The sequence below is a fragment of the Pantherophis guttatus genome, chromosome 7, assembly GCF_059756535.1.
Source record: "Pantherophis guttatus breed Tessera chromosome 7, ASM5975653v1, whole genome shotgun sequence".
In the NCBI taxonomy this organism is placed as follows: Eukaryota; Metazoa; Chordata; class Lepidosauria; order Squamata; family Colubridae; genus Pantherophis; species Pantherophis guttatus.
Genome location: NC_142069.1, coordinates 85,583,416 through 85,605,506, shown reverse-complemented (window position 1 = coordinate 85,605,506; position 22,091 = coordinate 85,583,416). Strand labels below are relative to the sequence as shown.

At 42.7% G+C, this 22,091-nt stretch overlaps 1 protein-coding gene across 3 annotated transcripts in view; it reads left to right on the top strand.

Moving 5' to 3' along the window:
* RELN (reelin) overlaps positions 1-22,091 on the top strand; it is a 382,634-nt gene that overhangs the window by 232,565 nt on the left and 127,978 nt on the right. For all 3 annotated transcript variants that reach the window (XM_060692666.2, XM_060692664.2, XM_060692665.2), the window contains 3 exons: positions 195-428; positions 1,067-1,228; positions 6,742-6,978. In XM_060692666.2, coding sequence (XP_060548649.2) covers positions 195-428; positions 1,067-1,228; positions 6,742-6,978 — 633 coding nt within the window. The remainder of the gene's footprint in view (positions 1-194; positions 429-1,066; positions 1,229-6,741; positions 6,979-22,091) is intronic.

Genomic DNA, 22,091 nt, shown 5'->3' with positions numbered 1-22,091 from the left:
AAAATAAGGTGGAATACAAATAAATAAATTAATTAAAATTAAAATCGAAACAAATGAGGAGAGGGGGATACATGGGTATTAGCTTTTTGTGACCTTGTGGCTTGTATTTCTTAAAGATCTCGTACAACATTCACGACTTATTTCTCTCAATGGTCGATCCTATTTAGCTGATATTTTGCTTCTTTCCGTCACAGGTGTGACCCTGGTTTTTCAGGCCCGGCGTGCGAAATGGCTTCTCAAACCTTTCCGATGTTCATCTCAGAAACCTTCAGCAATTCCAGGCTCTCTTCCTATCACAACTTTTACTCTATCCGTGGTGCTGAAGTCAGTTTCGGCTGCGGAGTCCTAGCGAGCGGCAAAGCCCTGGTTTTTAACAAGGATGGGAGACGTCAACTCGTCACGTCTTTCTTCGACAGCTCCCAGTCAAGGTAAACGGGGATAAACGAAAACAATGCAGGCTCCTTTGAATTCGCTTCTGGATCATGAATCTCTGGGATGGATCTCTTATATTTTCAATTAAAAAGAGGAGCTTCTGCTTGACCGAGAAAAAAATAAATAAAAATCCAGCGCTTGAATTTTTGACGGCTTCGTATATTTTTACATTTAATTCTGGATACGAGAATGCTTTTTAAAAAAAAAAAAACTTTATTTGCAGGGCTAAGTGTTTAATACATTGGGGGGTAATTATACAGTGCCTGAGTTTGCAAACATGCAACATTAATATCAAAAAGTGAGTGTCAGAGCCAAGTGCTGGTTAATTATTTACGGGCTTGTATTTATTTTGACAGCTTGTGGCAGCTGATTAGATCCATTCAATCGTTCCTCCACCCCTCCGGTTCCTAATAAATAATGGAATGCAATAGTGATTGGCATTTAAAAACAATCCACGCCGTACTACCTGGCTGGACTGAATAAACAATTTCAACACCGGCAAGGAGCCATCAGTATTGTTGATGTTAGCTTCGCTTTAATGTACAAGGATTAAAATGAAATAAAATGGCAGGTCTGGGAAGAGAATCCTGCGGAGATGGTAATTTATAATGATTCGAACTCTTTGTCAAACCAGATTCCTCCAGTTCACTCTGAGACTCGGTAGCAGATCTGTTCTGAGTACTTGCAAAGCCCCGGATCAGCCTGGCGAAGGTGTTTTACTGCACTACTCGTACGACAATGGGATTACGTGGAAGCTTCTGGAACATTACCCGTATCTCAACTATCACGAGCCAAGGTAAATTTATTGATTTAGATTTAGATTTTATTGAATTTCTATACCGCCCTACTCCCGAAGAACTCAGGGCGGTGCACAGCCATGAAATAAAACACATAGATATACAAAATTTAAAATCGAATAAAATGAATTAAATAAATTTGGCTGAATTAATACCCATAATTTAAAATTCCCATATTTTAAAATACATTAAAAATTTAAAATTTACACTTAAAAGGGAGAAGATTTAGGCGAGGTCAGTTTGATGAAATAACAATGTCTTCAGCTCGCGGCGGAAGGTGCGCAGGTCCGGAATCCTCCGTATCTCTGGGGGGAGCTCATTCCAGATCGTCGGTACCCCCACAGAGAAGGCTCTCCCCCTAGGGGCCGACAGCCAAAATGCATTGCTTTAATAGGGCACAATGCAAAAGTATCCTATTAGGCAGCAGTTCAATAGCCTCTGTGCCTATGGTCAAATTCAGGAGTGAAATGCTCCCGTTTGGCCCAGTTTGGAGAACCAGTAATGATGGCAGCTTGAGGCTCCACCCATTCGCCCGGTCGGTCGTTACTTCCTGGTTTTAACCAGGAAGCAACCTGTTTTTTACCCTCTGTGCATGTGCAGAATGGTTTGCGCATGCGCAGAGGTTCAGCGCGTGGGGTGTGTGCACTTCCAAACCAGTAAGGAGGGTAAGTAGATTTCACCCCTGGTCAAATTGCTATAATCCTTTTTACAACCTATTGTAGCCTTGATGTATCTGCTTTCTATCCTGCCTTTGTACGAAGAAATTTGAGGCTCTGCAGAAGTTCTTCTTGTTTTTTAAATCCCAATAACAATCCTTTCAAGAAGCGATGTTGTGAGGAATGTTGTGGGGTGATCGCATGAAGAATTGAGAAGATCCAGGTTCAGTTTATTAGAATAAAGGTAAAGGGTTCCCCTCGCACATATATGCTAGTCGTTCCCGACTCTAGGGGGCGGTGCTCATCTCCGTTTCAAAGCCGAAGAGCCAGCGCTGTCCGAAGACGTCTCTGTGGTCATGTGGCCGGCATGACTCAACGCCAAAGGCGCATGGAACGCTGTTCCCTTCCCACCAAAGGTGGTCCCTATTTTTCTACTTGCATTTTTTTACATGCTTTCGAACTGCTAGGTTGGCAGAAGCTGAGACAAGTAACGGGAGCTCACCCCATTACATGGTGCTAGGGATTCGAACCGCTGAACTGCTGACCTTTCGATCGACAAGCTCAGCTCCTTAGCCACTGAGCCACCGCATCCCTCTTTTATTCTATTCGAGTAATTCTATTACTAGAATAGCTGCATCTTCTCAGTCCCAAAATTCTGTCCAAGTGAGCATCCAGTCTTAGAGATTCTACAGGTCTCTTGAGGTCTCCTTCTGGAGACCATTAGAGCCCTGTTTCACTGTGATTGCTAAGACTCACGGCAACCTTTTCTGCTAGTTTTGAAGATAGATAAAGAAGAAAATGGTAGAGTAAACCCACTGATGAACGATTGAGGGAACTAGGCATCTCCAGTCTAACACAATCTAACACGATGTAAAAAAGATGTGGAGACTCTAGAAAGAGTGCAGAGAAGAGCAACAAAGATGATTAGGGGACTGGAGGCTAAAATATATGAAGAACGGTTGCAGGAACTGGGTATGTCTACTTTGATGAAAAGAAGGACTAGGGGAGACATGATAGCAGTCTTCCAATATCTCAGGGGCTGCCACAAAGAAGAGGGAGTCAAGCTATTCCCCAAAGCACCTGAAGGCAGGACAAGAAGCAATGGATGGAAACTAATCAAGGAGAGAAGCAACCTAGAACTAAGGAGAAATTTCCTGACAGTGAGAACAATTAATCAGTGGAACAACTTGCCTCCAGAAGTTGTGAATGCTCCAACACTGGAAGTTTTTAAGAAGAGATTGGATAACCATTTGTCTGAAGTAGTATAGTGTTTCCTGCCTAAGCAGGGGGTTGGACTAGAAGACCTCCAAGGTCCCTTCCAACCCTGTTATACTATTTCTATTCTTTTAATTGCCTGAAATATTTTTTTTCCCTTCTACACCCTGTCTCTCAAAATTACTTGTTCAGTTTCACCACTTGATCCTCTCGCTAATCAATTAACACATCCTCCTTCAGTAATAAACAGGATGTCACAAGTTGCGCACTCATCGAAGTTCACAAAGACAGCATAAAAAGCGCTTTTTAACTGTGTGTTTGTGTGTTCTTCTTCACAAGCGAAGATACAAGGTTGTGGCAGCACAGACTAAAAGAATAACAACAACAACGTACTGTGGTTATTGTCAGACCCAACAAGGGGAAGATGTCAGAGTTAATGTATGAATTTCTTTTTACTAGTCCCCTTCCTACTTGATTTACAGAGTTTTATTTGAAAGGGAAAAAAAGACAAGGTTGGAAGGATATTGAAAGTTCCTTTGCCAATATTTTATTGTGCGTTGATGATGGGGATAAACATCCCTCAGTGTTGTTATGCCTCAGCTTTTGCCTTTGCGTGTTTCATGTGGGCATCTGCTGTTATTGATTTATGGAACATTATCAAAGATGTCATTGCCATGGCAATTAATGTATGAACCCCATGGCTGTGTCCCGTAATTGCGCCTGGAAATTCAATATTATTCTTAATTTTCTTCACACTTCATCAAATGTAGGTTTTGTTGTCACAGCTGCCAGGAGGGTTTCTTGAGGGCTCCTCGTGGGGCTTGGCTCACGAACCGTGCAGCAGGACACTGTTGACTGTCCCTTCCTCGCTAGAATTAATGTTTATGCTTGGAGATTCTTGTTGGGTACCATTCTCCGCTCCCCGCCAGATTGAGAATGGAACTTCCTGCTACGGTGAAATACACATAAAAGAAAATTGCTTCATCAAGGAATGAAATATGTGCTTTGTGCTCTCTGCCAGCACTCTTTGGCACAAAACTGACACGCGCAGAGAAAAAAGCCAAACGGCGTCTCCCGCCAAGACGGTTTTTGCCCCCGAATAAGAACAAGATGGTGCTTGCTTTAGTTCCGTTTATAAAATCCGGCTTGATTGACAGCTGAGTCTGTCCTCACTGCGGGCAACGGCTTGACGTTGTCAAAAATCCCTAGCAGACACTGACAAAAGGGTAAGAGAATCTGCTCATCAAGATATCCAGCCCTGTTCTACAGAGGAATTATTGAGTCTGTCACCTGCACCTCCATAACTGTCTGGTTTGGCTCTGCAACCCAACAAGACGGACCCAGACTTCAGAGGATAATTAGAACTGCAGGAAAAACAATGGCTACTAACCTGCTTTCCATTGAGGACCTGTATACTGCACGAGTCAAAAAGAGGGCTGTGAATATATTTACAGACCAGAGGTGAAATCCAGCAGGTTCTGACAGGTTCTGGAGAACCAGTAGCGGAAATTTTGAGTAGTTTGGAGAACCGGCAAATACCACCTCTGGCTGTTCCCAGAGTGGGGTGGGAATGAAGATTTTGCAATATCCTTCCCCCAGGAGTGGGAAGGGAATGGGGGTTTAGCAGTATCATTTCCCCTGCCACGCCCACCAAGCCACGCCCACAGAACCAGTAGTAAAAAAATTTGGATTTCACCACTGTTACAGACCCCTCTCATCCTGGACATAAATTGTTTCAACTCCTACCTCAAAACGACGCTATAGAACACTGCAGCCCAGAACAACTGGACACAAGAACAGTTTTTTCCCTGAACGCCATCACTCTGCTAAATAAATAATTCCATCAAACTGTCAAACTATTCACTAAGGTTGCATTACTATTACTATTAATCTTCTCAGCGTTCCTATCACCCATCTCCTCCCACTTATGACTGCATGGCTGTACTTTGTTGCTTGTATTTTTACGATTTATATTGATTGTTTCCTAGTATGATTTGATTGCTTATTTGTACCCCATGACTATCATTAAGTGTTGTACTTTTTGATTCTTGACGAATGCATCTTTTCTTTTTATGTACACTGAGAGCATATGCACCAAAGACAAATTCCTTGTGTGCCCAATCACACTTGGCCAATAAAGAATTCTAGTCTAGTCTAGTCTAGTCTAGTCTAGTCTAGTCTAGTCTAGTCTAGTCTAGTCTAGTCTAGTCTTCCAGGAGTAATTTAAATGTAGAGGGAAAGAAATAGTTCCAGGGGCAGAAATCCAAGAGCATGTACAAATGTATTATTCATTTTGGGGACTGCTAAAAAGCTGCTGAAAATCTTAACAAATATTGTCTTTAGCCCTGATGTCAGACTGAGGTTTTTATTGCAAAATAAATCTTCCCAAAAACTGCAAGCAAGACAAGAATAAATGAGTTTAAAATGTAATGCAATGTTGAATAGGGAAGATAACAGAATAATAGGGTTGGGAGGGATCTTGGAGGTCTTCTAGTCCAACCCCCTGCTAAGGCTGGAAAATGTATACCATTTCAGACAAATGTTTGTCCAATCTCTCCTTTAAAACTACTAATGTTGGAGCATCCACAACTTCTGGAGGTAAGCAGTTCCACTGGTTTATCGTTCTAACTGTCAGGAAATTTCTCCTTAGTTCTTTCTCCTTAATTAATTTCCATCCATTGCTTCTCGTCTTGCCTTCTGGCGCTTTTGGAAAACAAGTTGATCCCCTCTTCTTTGTGGCAGCCTCTCAAAAATTGGAACAGTACTATCATATCACTCCTAGTCCTTCTTTTCATTAAATTAGACATACTCAATTCCAGCCACCATTCTTTATCTGTTCTTTAACACTCTTTATGTAGGAATATTAACCTGGTTAGAAATACAGCCTGAGACACTTAACAATTCAATTTATCCTCATTTTCCTCTCTCTTGAGACCCTAACCCTAATCCTAACCCCTTAAAGTTAAGGTTGTCGTATCTGGGCTGAAACAAAATCTAACCAGGAGATGGCAGAAATGGGTTCAGATTTTCTTGGATCTCTTTGCTACCATCTAGTGGATAAAACCAATCATTGCAGTTGTAGAAGGGGAGCAAAACCGGTTGTTAAACCAGTTGCAGCCCACCACTGAATTGTGATAATAAGTCAAGGACTGCCTATAGCCGTGATGGCGAATTTATGGCACGGGTGCCACAGGTGGCGCATGGAGCCATATCGGGCACGCGAGCTCAGCTCTGACACGCATGCATGCGCCAGCCAGCTGATTTTCAGGCCTTCTGGGCCCACCAGAAGTCAGGAAACACACTGTTTCCGGCCTCTGGAGGGCTTCTGGGGAGGTGGGGAAGGCCGTTTCTGCCCTCCCCAGGCTCCTAGAAAGGCTCTGGAGCCTGGGGAGAGCAAAAAACAGGCCTATCGGGCCCACCGTGCCATCATGTGCCAAAAGTGGGGGGAGCACAGGGGGGGCATAGAATTATGGATGTGGGCACGCATGCATGTGACCCCCACCGCGCTCCCACCGCTTTTGGCACTCAATGGCAAAAAGGTTAGCCATCACTGGCGTACAGTACAAACAGTTAGAATCATCTTAGTGATTTCTGTAACTTAGGCCATTTCCATAAATCCATTTCTTTCTTTCTTTTTAAAGAATAATTTCGGTGGAATTGCCAGAAGATGCGAGACAGTTTGGCATTCAGTTCCGATGGTGGCAACCGTACCATTCTTCTCAAGGCGAAGATGTTTGGGCCATTGATGAAATCATTATGACCTCCGTGCTTTTCAATAGCATTAGCCTGGATTTCACCAACTTGTTGGAAGTTACTCAGTCCCTTGGATTCTACTTGGGGAATGTTCAACCATACTGTGGCCATGACTGGACACTCTGGTGAGTCCCTTTTTTTAAATCTTCTGCTCTGGCTAAACTTTTTGTTTTCATAGTAAAGATTACAATTCTTTAAATGTTTCCAATGGGTATATGTTGTGTAGCTCATGACTTGCATAAAAATTGGACAAGCAAGTGATTACAGTTTGCCCTTGACTTATAACAATTCATTTCATAAGTGTTCACAGTTACAATGGCACTGAAAAAAAAATAGTTTAATAAAATGGAAAAATACTAATAGGGAAAACAGTAGTAAGTAAAGGTAAAGGTTCCCCTCGCACATATGTGCTAGTCGTTCCCAACTCTAGGGGGCGGTGCTCATCTCCGTTTCAAAGCTGAAGATCCAGCGCTGTCCGAAGACGTCTCCGTGGTCATGTGGATGGCATGACTCAACGCCAAAGGCGCACAGAACGCTGTTACCTTCCCACCAAAGGTGGTCCCTATTTTTCTACTTGCATTTTTTACGTGCTTTCGAACTGCTAGGTTGGCAGAAGCTGGGACAAGTATCGGGAGCTCACTCCGTTACATACACTAGGGTTTCGAACCGCTGAACTGCTGACCTTTTGATCGACAAGCTCAGCATCTTAGCCACTGAGCCACCACGTCCCTTTTAAAATAGTATGTATATGTGCATATATATATATATTTATTATATTATATATTATTATTATATATTATTATTATTATTATTATTATTATTATTATTATATTATATATGTAACAAGTTAAGACTAGTAGATGGAAATTTAGGATTAAGAAATTTAATTGTATTATTAACATTTACAGTGTGTTAAAGTATATTGTGAATTTTAAATATTAAGGTTTGGAAATTGTGGGGATCTTGAGATAGATTCCCGGGATTGATTAAATATTGTTAATATCTGGCATTGTTAGTAATCCTACACATTTGGAATATTGAAGTTATGGTGAAATAATGAGTAATTCTTAAAATATTAAATAATAGTATTCAGTTGGGGATAGCAAATAAATGGCGCAAAAAATGTTATTTATGTTTAAATGAATTAATAGGAAAATGATAAAGGATTATGAAAAGAAAATACTATTATTGAAGTTGGAAGTTTAGGACTGCACATACTAATTTGTATTATTATTGTTAACATTGTTTTAAAAAGACTTGACCCAGTCAATACACTGCCCACAAAATATGTATGTTTATGTGGAAAAATAATTTTTTGGGAAAAAAATGGTTTACGGCCATTTTTCACGCTTATGACCGTTGCAGTATCCCCATGGCCACGTGATTCAGACGCTTGGCAACTGACTCATATTTATGACGGTTCCGGGGTCATGCGATTCTTATTTGCGACCTTCTGACAAACGAAGTCAATAGGGGAAGCCAGATTCACTCAACAGCCACGTTATTAATTAAACGGCTGTGATTATTGACTTGACGACGAGAGGTCGTAAAATGGAGCAAAATCCACCGAACAATTTTCATACTTAACGGTATAAATTTTGTGGGTTCATATTTGTGTAATGTATTTCGAGGAAAAGGCTGCAAATCTTTTTTTAAGCGGAGGATCATAAAGGCACGTGTAAGTAATGAGTAGCGGAGTAGGCTAATTGATTTCTCCAAATGATTTTCTCCCTTGTGTTTTTCATTAGAATTTTCCCCAGGGTTCAAACATGTACGACAATTGTCTTCGGTGACCTGTACGTAATGAGGGGGTAAATTTAACACGGCGATGAGATGTGAATGTGATTTATCTTGGGTGTGCATTGACGTAGTTTCCCTGCTTGTAACATTTTGGAAGTTTCTCCTGAACCGATCTAAATGAAAGAATAATTAACTTGCGTTGGTTTTCTTTCAGTTATGATAATTGATTCATGCAAATTAAACCAGACTGATGCGTTTCACCTTTTGAAACCTGATTAATGAACAATTCTCTGTTTTCGTTATCCGCTCGGTCTAGCAGGACCTAAGCGATTCACCCGAACATAATAAGCAATTCTGTAAGTTCTGTCGTCAAAATGATGCTGAAATTCTCATTTAGTTTCTTTTGTTGGAATTAATTAATGGTTTTGAAAATGTTTTAAAGGTTGGCTCGCTTGGTTCCAAGCAACATTCAGTTACAAAACAGATTCTCCTTGGAAATTCCAAGTTCAAAAATTAATGGCTAATTTTTTTGTAGATGAATTAGGGATATTAAATTTTGCCGTGATTGTAGAATGAGTTGAAAATAATCTGCCTGTGGTTTTAAACACATCTTTAAAAAAAAAAAAAAATTCTGTACAGGTAGTCGTCAACTAAACGACCACAATTGAACCCAAAATATCTGTTGCTAAGCGAGACAGTGAGTTTTGCCTCATTTTGTGACCTTTCCTGCCATCGTTGCTAAGGGAATCACTGCAGTTGCTAAGTTAGTAAGTGAATCTGGCTTCTCCATTGACTTTATTTGTCAGAAGGTCGCAAACGGTGATCATATAACCCCAGGACACTACAACCGTCATAAATATGAGTCAGTTGCCAAGCGTCTGAAATTTGACCATCTGACTGCAACGGTCGTAAGTATGAACCATGGTCATAAGTCACTTTTTTTCAGTGCCACGAAACGAACTGTTGTAAGTCAAGAACTACCTATACACCACTAAAACTCTTCTTCCCGTAACCTTTAACTAATCGAAATAGTGCATCATGGGGCAATATTTTTTTTTTCAACCAAAATGCCTGCAATTGGGTTAATTTACAGAATGCATTCAAAATCCAGGGTCTGTGATGCGTGTGGAATTGAAATTTGGCAAATTTTATAAAACGTTTTACGACATAAAAATGATCATAAATACTACGAGACGGGTGGCGCAGTGGTTAGAATGCGGTATTGCAGGCTGACTCTTGCTCACTGCCAGCAGTGCGATCCTGACCGGCTCAAGATGGACTCAGCCTTCTATTCTTCCGAGGTCGGTAAAATGAGGATCCAGATTGTTGGAGGCAATAGGCTCACTCTGTAAACCGCTTAGAGAGGGCTGTAAAAGCACTGTGAAGCGGTATATAAGTCTAAGTGCTATTGCTATTCCTCCCTCCTTCCTTCCTTCCTTCCTTCCTTCCTTCCTTCCTTCCTTCCTTCCTTCCTTCCTTCCTCTCTTATTCCCTTTCTCATTCTTCTTCCTGATGGCACAGAGGTTAGAACGCAATATTACAGGCTGACTCTGCCCACTCCAGCAGTTCGATCCTGACCAGCTCAACATTGACTCAGCCTTCTATTCTTCCGAGGTCGGTAAAATGAGGATCCAGATTGTTGGAGGCAATAGGCTCACTCTGTAAACCGCTTAGAGAGGGCTGTAAAAGCACTGTGAAGCGGTATATAAGTCTAAGTGCTATTGCTATTGCTATTCCTCCCTCCCTCCTTCCTTCCTTCCTTCCTTCCTTCCTTCCTTCCTTCCTTCCTTCCTTCCTTCCTTCCTTCCTCTCTTATTCCCTTTCTCATTCTTCTTCCTGATAGCACAGAGGTTAGAATGCAATATTACAGGCTGACTCTGCCCACTGCCAGCAGTTCGATCCTGACCAGCTCAAAATTGACTCAGCCTTCCATCCGTCCAAGTGAGGACCCAGATTGTTGGGGGCTACAGGCTGACTCTGTAAACCGCTTAGAGAGGGCTGTGAAGGAGCACCGTGAAGCGGCATATAAGTCTAAACTCTACTGCTATTGCTATCATAAAACAGTTTATGGCATTCTACAGAATGCCCTAAAAACATTTCCTGTGCTTTTATTTGACTGCGCGACACAGTTCTATGTCAGTTCTATTTTCACGGCAGATACATCTCTGAATATTTCCCAACTTTTCCAGTAAAGGCAGGACGTTAGAAGCTCTGTCACTGTTGAAGGCATTAAGGAATCTGATTAGGAACTGTCTCTGGAAAGGATGTCCCAACAGATCACAGGTTGTCTAGCATAAACCATGTAGCTGAGTCCTTTAGGACCCTATTTAATGGATTAATATTATTTTTATATCCTAGTTCTGCTAAAACCTAAGATGTCTTAAGATTGTCTACAGGGGCTTTTTGTCAAATCAAATCAATGATAGTCATTGGCCATAACTATATCAGTCCACATTATCGCAATTACATAACATTCTGACCCATTTTTTTAAGGTCGAAACCAGAGAAATACACTACTTAAAGCAATGCAAACTCTTCAAATTACAGGGAGTCCTCAATTTACAACGGTTCACTTAGTGACTCTTCAAAATTTACAACAGCTCTGGAAAAAAGCGAACTTGTGATCATTATTCAGACAGCATTCCCATGGTCACGTGATTTACATTTGGATGCTTGCCAACTGACTCACTTTTATGACGGTTGCACTGTCCCGGTGTGTGTGTGTGTGACGTGATCCCGTTTTCTTATCTTCTGACAAGCAAAAGTTAATGGGGAAGCCAGACTCACTGAACAACCCGGTTACTAACCGAACAAATGCAGTGATTCACTTAACAACGGTGGCAAGAAAGGTCGTAAAAGGGGGTAAAGCTCACTTAACAAATTTCTCACTTAGCAACAGAAATTCTGGCCTTAATTGTGGTCATAAGTGAAAGACTACCGGTATTTTAATGTATTAATTTTTATACTTTCAATTTAGCTTTTATGCTGTTTTAACTTTTGATTGGGAGTTGGCCAGAGCTGATTATAAGACGGGCAGTTATATAAATGTTTTACATAAATAAATCCAATTCTCAGCTCTAACATGTATAATATCATTATGCTACCTCTCATTTAGTTCAGCTGTCAGTCACTGCCCCGTCTGCTTTTAAAAATTATTCCTGTTTGCTTGCTGTAGAATGGCAAAAATATATCATTGTGTGTGTTTGTATGCCTCTGTGTGTGTGTTGTATTCAGTTTTTAGATTCCTTGATTATTCTCCGCAAATACCGTATTTTTCCGAATATAAGACGCACCTTTTTGCCCCCTAAAAGGGGGTGAAAATTTAGGAGCGTCTTATACACCGAATGTAGTCCCGCCTACCCACTGGCCCCCACCGTTTGGCCTCTGCCTTACAGCAGTTACCTCCTTGCAAGCAAACAGCAAGAAAAAAACAGCTCCTTTCAGCTTCAGCACAGCCTAATTAGCACAAGTTGATTGGATCGACCTCCCGACTTTCAGCTGTTTTGCTCTCAGCTGTTCTGTGCAGGGCTCTGCTGCTTGCTGCAAGGAGGTAAATTGCTGGAGCAGATTTTTTTTTCCTTGTGCTAATCAAGCTATGCTGAAAACGAAAATGAAAGTAAAATAGGCTGTTTGCTGTTTGCTGCAACGAGGCAAAATTGGTCAGAGGCAGAGGCAGATTTTTTTCTTCTTTTCCTCACCAAAAAAGGTAGGTGCATCTTATATTCTGAAAAATACGGTAAATGGATAATGCATTTCTAATCAAGAACCAAATTCCTTCATCAAGGAATACTTAGTGAAGGACATACTCATTCATAAAGCAAGCAAAGAGATCTCACAGTTGTTTTTAAACGAATTCTTGAATGTTTAAGCTTTTTCATCTCTATGAAATTTATACAGTATATGTGGTACCTTGCTCAATAGTAGTAACTGTGAGAGGGATCTTGGAGTCCTAGTGGACAACCATTTAAATATGAGCCAGCCGTGTGCAGCAGCGGCCAAAAAAGCCAACACAATTCTAGGCTGCATCAACAGAGGGATAGAATCAAGATCACATGAAGTGTTCATACCACTTTATAATGCCTTGGTAAGGCCACACTTGGAATACGGCATCCAGTTTTGGTCGCCATGATATGAAAAAGATGTTGGGACTCTAGAAAGAGTGCAGAGAAGAGCAACCAAGATGATTAGGGAAGTTGTTCCACTAATTAATTGTTCTAACTGTCAGGAAATTTCTCCTTAGTTCTAAGTTGCTTCTCTCTTTGATTGGTTTCCACCCATTGCAGAGAAGAGCAACCAAGATGATGAGGGGACTGGAGGCTAAAACATATGAAGAACGGTTGCAGGAACTGAGTATGTCTAGTTTAATGAAAATAAGGCCTAGGGGAGACATGATAACAGTGTTCCGATATCTCAGGGGCTGCCACAAAGAAGAGGGAGTCAAGCTATTCTCCAAAGTACCTGAGGGCAGGACAAGAAGCCATGGATGGAAACTAATCAAGGAGAGAAGCAACCTAGAACTAAGGAGAAATTTCCTGATGGTTGGAACAATTAACCAGTGGAACAACTTGCCTCCAGAAGTTGTGAATGCTCCAACACTGGAAATTTTTAAGAAGATGTTGGATAACCATTTGTCTGAAGTGGTGTAGGGTTTCCTGCCTAGGCAGGGGGTTGGACTAGAAGACCTCCAAGGTCCCTTCCAACTCTGTTATTCTATTCTAAAGAGCTTTTGAGAAAATATGCATAGGTTACATATTTATTTATTTATTTATTTGCATTATAGTTTGGGTACAATAAAACAAAACCGTATTGTATTAAATGATATTGACAAAGTACCATAAAACAGAAATAAATGAAAATAATAAAATGATGATGACTAAAGACCAGGTCCAAGCTGATTTATTGCTATAATCTATCAAAAGAATCTTCTCAACAAATGGTCAATACCTGGTTAGAATTAGATAAGGGTCAATCACACCCAGTTGGACTTAGTTTGCTTGTGGCAATGTAAGGATTCTAGCCTAACCCCTCTTTTAACTCCACCACTTCGTTCTGCCAGTCCTTCTACACACAATAGAACACAGTTGTTTGACTACGTTATGTTATTTTTCAATAACCGTTGAAGTTTTACTGAATAAAGAATTTGTATATGACTATTGTATTGTGCTAGGTTTATATAGTGATGCTTTTTAGAGCAAATAGGTGGAAAACAAGGCTACGGTTTTCCCAGTTGCAATGGAAAGTTGGACCATAAGGAAGGCTGAGCGCCAAAGAATGGAGGCCTTTGAACTCTGGTGCTGGAGAAGACTCCTGAGAGTCCCTTGGACTGCAAGGCGATCCAACTGGTCAGTCCTAGAGGAGATCAACCCTGACTGCTCTTTAGAAGGCCAGATCCTGAAGAGGAAACTCAAATACTTTGGCCACCTAATGAGAAGGAAGGACTCACTGGAGAACAGCCTAATGCTGGGAAAGATTGAGGGCAAAAGAAGAAAGGGACGGCAGAGAACGAGGTGGCTGAATGGAGTCACTGAAGCAGTCGGCGTGATCTTAAATGGACTCCAGAGGATGGTAGGGGACAGGATGGCCTGGAGGAACGTTGTCCATGCGGTTGCGATGGGTCGGACACAACTTCGCAACTAACAACAACAACAAAGGCTGAAAATTTATTTCTCATTAATTACCAGCATTTGCCAAAGTACAGTTGAAAAAAGCCTTGGTTCAGATATTAAGGAGCCAGGCACAGTAATAACCTTACACTGAATTTACTAGTTATAAGTAAAATTGCTACGAGAAGCTGCCGTCACAATGATTAGAGAGGAAAGCTGTACAATTAACCCGAAGGTCTAAGAACTAACATTCTGGGTCTTTCATTAACAAGTACATTCTGAACAGCCTGGTGATTTGATTTAGGCCTCATCTCTCAAACTGAAAGGAATTGACTTGGCTGTGAAAACATCACAGAATGTGCTCCGGCACTAATAACCAGGCTGTTGAAACAGCATTAACTCCTTTAAAGAAGGACAATGGAAGTACTCGCTGCTCATTAAAATGAAACAAGGCGGCCATTTTGCATCAAAGAGGTCAAATAAAAAGCTTTTGATGCCCACTGTTAGATGGGCAAAAGATGCAGAGCCCCTTCGTGCTGCCTGAACTTGGTTGTATGTGTTCTGTCCCCAACCACACGCGCACACACCAACAGACGTTCAAGAGTTAAAGACCAAACCAGCTGGCAAAGTCCTTTTCCTTATGATAACGGAACTTGGCAACAACCTAATGGCTGCCTGCCAAGAGTTTATTATTTACGAAGGGGAGAGATAACTTCTCCCCACTTCTGATACATCAAAAGAAACAGCTCAATAATTACGGAGTTAATCAAGTCCAGAGATAATCCAGCAAAGTCTATAGCAAAAGTCCGGCAATGCAGAATGGCGTGGAAGCTTTCCGCTTTGTTCGTCACAAGGTTTGACTGGCCACCACGCTCCCTTTTATACCCTGTGGGGTGTGGTCCAGTGACTCAGCCTAATCTCGGGCACGCCTTTTCTTCTGTTGCGCGCGCTTATCTCTGCGACACTGGCGTGGATCCAGCCAAGACTCATTACCCTCATCATTGTCCATCTGTGGCTGCGTGGACGTGCTTGGCCCCGGCCCTATCTCTTGCCCTTCAGCGGACACCAAAGGCATTGCCAGAGAGGAGGGTCCTGGAGAGGGAGGCCTTGCCAACTCCTCTCCTTCACTCTTGGAGTCCTCTCCTGCCGATGACACAGGCTCAGGTAACAGAGCCACAACAGTATGTTTGCAGATGTTTTCTTACCCTACTAGGTAACATCATCAGTGCTAGAAGGGATTGGGGTTTGCTCTCTGTTTATATACAAATTGCTCGCTCTGTCAGCATTGATGGGAGCATTGTTTTCCTCCTTGATTGCTCTGCTGTCTACTGTTTGACAGTTTAACACCAGAATTGATGTGAGACCAACAATCGAACCAACAATCAAACAGTTGAGACTCTGGAAAGAGTGCAGAGAAGAGCAACAAAGATGATGAGGGGACTGGAGGCTAAAACATATGAAGAACGGTTGCAGGAATTAATTGGGTATGTCTAGTTTAATGAAAAGAAGGACTAGGGGAGACATGATAGCAGTGTTCCAGTATCTCAGGAGCTGCCACAAAGAAGAGGGAGTCAAGCTGTTCTCCAAATAGCTGAGAGTAGGACAAGAAGCAATGGGTGGAAACTAATCAAGGAGAGAATCAACCTTGAACTAAAGAGAAATTTCCTGACAGTTAGAACAATTAATCAGTGGAACAACTTGCCTCCAGAAGTTGTGAATGCTCCAACACTGGAAGTCTTTAAGAAGATGTTGGATAACGATTTGCCTGAAGTGGTGTAGGGTTTCCTGTCTAGGCAGGGGGTTGGACTAGAGGACCTCCAAGGTCCCTTCCAACTCTGCTATTCTATTCTATTCTATTCTATTCTATTCTATTCTATTCGATTCGATTCGATTCGATTCGATTCGATTCGATTTGATTCGATTCGATAAACAACACCCCAGTCAAGGAACTACCAACTCAGACGGGAAATGTCTGCAAGCAAACATCCAAGCTCAGAGAGCATCAAGGACTCCACAATCCAACCCTAAGCTACAGATATTATCTTCCACAGGTAGTCCTTGACTTACAACAAGTTCGTTTAGTGACCGTTTTGAAGTTGCAACGTCACTGAAAAAAAAGTGACTTATGACCGTTTTTCACACTTACAACCGTTGCAGCGTCCCCAGCGTCACCTGATCAAAATCGAGACTCTTGGCAAGTGACTCGTATTTACGACGGTTGCAGTGTCCCGGGGTCACCTGATCCCCCTTTGCGACCTTTTGACAAGCAAAGTCCATGGGGAAGCCAGATTCACTTAACAACCATGTGCCTAACTTAACAACCGCAGCGATTCACTTAGCAAACACGGCTAAGAAAAGTCGTAAAAGCCAAACTCACTTAACAAATTTCTCACCTAGCAGCATAAATGCTGGGCTCAATTGTGGTCATAAGTGAAGGACTACCTGTATTCATATCAGTGGTGAAATCTGAAATTTGTTACTACCGGTTCTGTGGGTGTGGCTTGGTGGGTGGGTGGGGGTAATGTGACTGGGTGGGCGTGGCCAATTTTTTTTTTTTTACTTTTAAAACCATTATTTCTACAACCTCTTCAACAAAGAGGTTGTAAAAAAATGCTGTCAAAAGGCTCTGCCGATCAGGCTTTGCCGGATCGGCAAAGGCTTTTTTAAAAAGCCTTTGCTGATTAGGCAACTCAGCTGGGATCGTCAGAGGCATTTAAAAGAAAAAAAGGGGTTTTTTCTTTTAAAAGCCTTTGACGATCCCAGCTGAGCTGCGCGATCATCAGAGGCTTTTTTTTTTACTTTTAAAACCATTTTTTGGCCAAAGAGGTTGTCGAAAAAATGCTTTTAAAAGTAAAAAAAAAGCCTCTGATGATTGTGCGGCTCAGCTGGCCATGGGGGGAAAGGGGGGGGGGCAGGAATTTTTGCTACCGGTTCTCCGAACCACCCGCCTCCATTGCTACCGGATCGGGCGATCCGGTCCGAACCGGGAGCATTTCACCCCTGATTCTTATGCCAGGTGTAGTTTTGGTTTTCAGGATTTTTTTTTTTTAACTACATTGGAAAATCAAAGTTCTTTTCTTTCTTTCTTTCTTTTTTTTTGCCTGTAGAAAAATGCCAAAAATTACAAGACTGATTATTCTGTAGTTTCTTCCTGACTGTTGTTTTTCTCGCTGATGTGGAACTGGTCAGAAAAACGCTATGGACCATACATGTATTTATTTATTCATTTGTTTGTTTGTCAAACATGTACAAGATAACAAGTATAGGTATGAACATAAACATAAACAAAGGAAGTAAATACAAATAAATGGGGACAGTAAGACAGGGACGGTAGGCATGCTGATGCGTTAATGCACGCCCCCCTTTACGGACCTCTTAAGAATCTAGTGAGGTCTCCACAGGGGTGGGCTGCTGGGGGTTTGCACGGGTTCGGGAGAACCTCTAGCTAAGATTTTGTGCAGTTCGGAGAACCCCCAATGCCCACCCCGCCACTCCCAGGAGTCTCCATGCAGCCCGTTTTTGATGCAAGTAAGTGCAAGGCACACACGGAGGTTCAAGGAGGGCGAAAAACCAGCTTACCGCAAGTTCAGGAAGGCCAGAAACAGGCCCATTTCTGGCCTCTGGAGGGCCTACAGAGCCTGGGGAGGCCATTTTTGTCCTCCCGGAGGCTCAAGAAAAGCCTCCGGAGCCTGGGGAGGGCAAAAATGCCCCCCTCCCGCCGCCATGGTGCAGGAAGCCAATTAGGCCACGCCAACCATGGCCATGCCCACCCGGCAACCAGGCAAAGAACCCCTTGCTAAAATTTTTGAAGCCCACCCCTGGGTCTACGGTAAACAGTCTGAGGTTGAAGCTGTGAGGGTTTGAGTCAGGCCGAGCGTTCCAGGCATCGACCACTCTGTTGCTGAAGTCGTATTTTCTGCAATCGAGTTTGGAGCGGTTTCCCTTGAGCTCGTATCGATTGTTTGCCCATGTGCTATTGTGGTTGGAACTGAAGAAGTTGTTGACAGGCAAGACGTCGTAGCAGACAATGTCGCATATTACGCTGAGATCGGACCGCAGGCGGCGCATCAACATTGCAATGGAGACGTCGGGAGCTTTGTCAAATGCAAACCGCAGCCTTCACTGACCTTCCACTTCTCCCCAGGATTGTTTTTTTAACTTAGATCAGGTCTGAGCAAATGCCTGGTAGTTAAATTAATTACTGTTGGTTTCTCCCAGCTGTGTATCCATTTGCTTCTCATTTTCTAACCTCCCGGCTTTCCAGGAGCGTATGCTGGCGGAGCATGGAAAGCGTTCTCCTGGGAATCCTCCGAAAATTGCTTTTTCATTAGAAGAACGGTAGTCAATATGCTATAAATCATTTTAGAGCATGCCATCCTCAACTACATTTTCAGGGGGGGAAAGGAAACTCTCCCTCTATAATAATGATATTTTAGGCCTCTCGTCGTAGTCCTGAATTAATACACCACCATCTCTTCCAGCTTCAAGTTTTTAGCCTCATCCTTTGGTAAAGATTGGATCTGTTTCCTTATTCATAAGGTTTTCTTCCTCTTTAACTTTTTTTGGCTATTCGTAATTTCATTCAACTGTAAGAGAAATTGGGGACATTATTCATATACAATTATCGAGGAAGGTATAAGGAATACAAGGGATGCGGTGGCTCAGTGGCTAAGATGCTGAGCTTGTCGATCGAAAGGTCGGCAGTTCAGCGGTTCGAATCCCTAGTGCCGCATAATGGGGTGAGCTCCTGTTACTTGTCCCAGCTTCTGCCAACCTAGCAGTTCGAAAGCACGTAAAAAATGCAAGTAGAAAAATAGGTACCACCTTTGGTGGGAAGGTAACAGCGCTTTGGTGTTTAGTCATGCTGGCCACATGACCACGAAGACGTCTTCGGACAGCGCTGGCTCTTCGGCTTATAAACGGAGATGAGCACCGCCCCCTAGAGTCGGGAACGACTAGCACATATGTGAGAGGGGAGCCTTTCCCTTTAACTTTATAAGGAATAAACTTAAAAAGTTAGGTCACCTTCTAAACTTAGAGTGGCTGAATTACAATTCATATATATATGGTCTGGTATAGGTAGTTCTCGGCGGCTTACAACCGCAATTGAACCCAAAATTTCTGTTGCTAAGTGAGACATTTTCTAAGTGAGTTTAGCCCCATTTTACGACCTTTCTTGCCTCAGTTGTTAAGTGTATCACTGCAGTTGTTAAGTTAGTAACCCGGTTGTTAAGTGAATCTGGTTTCCCCATTGACTTTCCTTGTCAGAAGGTCGCAAAAAGGGATCACATGACCCCGGGACACTGAAACCGTCGTAAATATGAGTCAGTTGCCAAGCGTCTGGATTTTGATCACATGATCACGGGGATGCTGCAACGGTTTTAAGTGTGCAAAACAGTCGTAATTTCCCCCCCCCCGTCCTATTGTAACTTCGAACGGTCACTCAGTGAACTGTTGTAAATCAAGGACTACCTGGATTATATTTTTTTTATTTAAAAGATTTCTGTGGCTGCCCATCTTAAGGAACTCTGAGCGGGCTTGCAACAACCATAAGGCCAATAAATAAAACAATCGCACACACAAAAGATAGAAACAACAAAGCAATGAACAAAAACTCAACACCATGGGTGTCCAGCTCAATTTCATTGAGGGCCGCATCAGGGCTGTGATTGATCTTGGAAGGGGCCAGGGGGGCGTGGCCAACTTGGTGGGCATGGCCAACTGGGTGGGCGTGGCCATCTTGACGCAACTCCCCAAACTGCTGGCATGTTTCCTCTTCACATTTGGTAGACCGGGCCAAAGCCACGCTGGCCCAATCTTTCTTCTTCTCACTGGGTAGACCAGGATTCGACCATATCCAGCCCACGGGCTTTGGGTTCGACACCCCTGCCCTACACCATAAGGTCGCTCTTGGGATGCCCCAAAACAGGCTCAGTTGCCAGCCTTCCATGTTTCTATCCATACAATCACAGCCTAGCAAAAGGCTAGAAGGGATAAATTGTCGGCAGGAAGGTGTTCCACAGGGTAGGGGCAGCCATGTTAAAGATAGGCTTACAAGGTTCTACTAGATGACATGATTTCAAGGAGGGACCTCGATAGGATGTCTACTACTGGTGAAATTCATTTTTTTTTACTACCGGTTCTGTGGGCGTGGCTTGGTGGGCATGGTGTGGCTTGGTGGGTGTGGCTTGGTGGGCATGGCAGGGAAAAGATACTGTGAAATCTCCATTCCCTCCCCACTCCTGGGGGAAGGATATTGCAAAATCTCCGTTCCCACCCCACTCTGGGGCCAGCCAGAGGTGGCATTTGCCGGTTCTCTGAACTACTCACAATTTCCGCTACCGGTTCTCCAGAACCTGCTGGATTTCACCCCAATGTCCACCCTATCTGATGTGATAAATTGGGTGGATATTAAGGAAAAGTGATCCTAGAAATAGCCAGGTCATGTACCATGTAAGATGATAAATTGTCAAGAGTATATTCATGAACTGGAATAGGGCATAGCAACAAGTCAGCCAATGAGGGCTGTTTGGTAACTGAAACATAGTATTTGTTGTATGGGACCTTAAGAGACAGTTTAGAGCCTGGGTGTGGCTTAACTGTTCTGTATATAGGCTTGAGGGCACCCTCTTTCATTTTGCCTTCTCTATTTTGTGCTTCCATTTTGTGCCGTGTTTGTACTTGCTGTTTCTCTTCTCTACAACGTGGAAAAACCTACAAGGATATTGTATGTCTTATGTGTTGTTATGTATATAAAGTTATTTTGAATCCTACTGAATTGTCTGATGATTCTGTAGGAGAAGAGCAGTCAGAGCTGGAAGGCAGAGTTAAGTGAGTCATCAGCTTAGAGTCGTTAACGTTCCCACAAATGGTCTGGTTCACGGGTATCAAACTCGATCGTGTCATGTGACGTATCATGACATATCACACATTTTTTTGCCTTTGCAGAGCCAGGGTGGGCGTGGCCTACGCGTGACGCATCTGGCCCACGGCCCACCATTTTGGCAGGCCTGGTCTAAGTCCAACTCCTCTTGAATTCCATAGGGCAAAAAGCTCTTCCAAGTTACAACCAATTTAATCCAGAGAATTACAGATCTTTCCAGAACTAAAATTGGAGATTCTTGCATAGTTTTCCTGTCCCCATTGAAACCCGTAAAGATGTACGCAAACCTTTCTGCTATGACACGAAAAACAAATCATACTTTGTTTTTTTTTTAAAAAAAAGATTGAGTTTCCTGCAATAACGTGGCTTCTGCCTGTCACTTTAGGATGCTGGATTGGACAGACGCAGTTCATTTGTATCCATATAGTTTACCAATGTGCTTAAAAATAGATAGCAAAGTACGGTAATTGTAGAAAGTCCCATTCTATGGCTCACCCGTCACAATTACTGGCTGGCACTCGCTCTGCTGTCGTTCCCAAGTGGAGCAATTAACGTGCAGCTTGCAGGTGAAATGATTACTTTGAGAAGACCCCATGGAAGTTGACGATTTCTGAACATGCACATCGTTTAATTAAATGCACAAGTACCGACCTGTTCCCCGAAGAATGTTAATATCCAAACCTCCTCTCGATTCATTATTTCTAGAAGAGCATTTGATTGCTCTTTCCTTGATGGATGCAGCCGGTATATTAAGCTACCTTCCGAAGGTCTTCGGATTGATTCCAAGCATATGTTTCTTCAGATGTATTAAAATCCGACAACTTTATAAGAGGCTGGAAGCCGTTGGTGAACTTTCGACGTGTTAAGTACAATAACAGATGGTTAACAGAGGGATCTGAAGTAGTGGTGGGTTCCTCCCAGTTCGGCCCGGTTCTCCCAACGATATGATGTCACCGAACCAGTTCTGCTCCCCGCTTCCCCGTGGCCCCCCCGGCGCCCCCCCATCCATCCC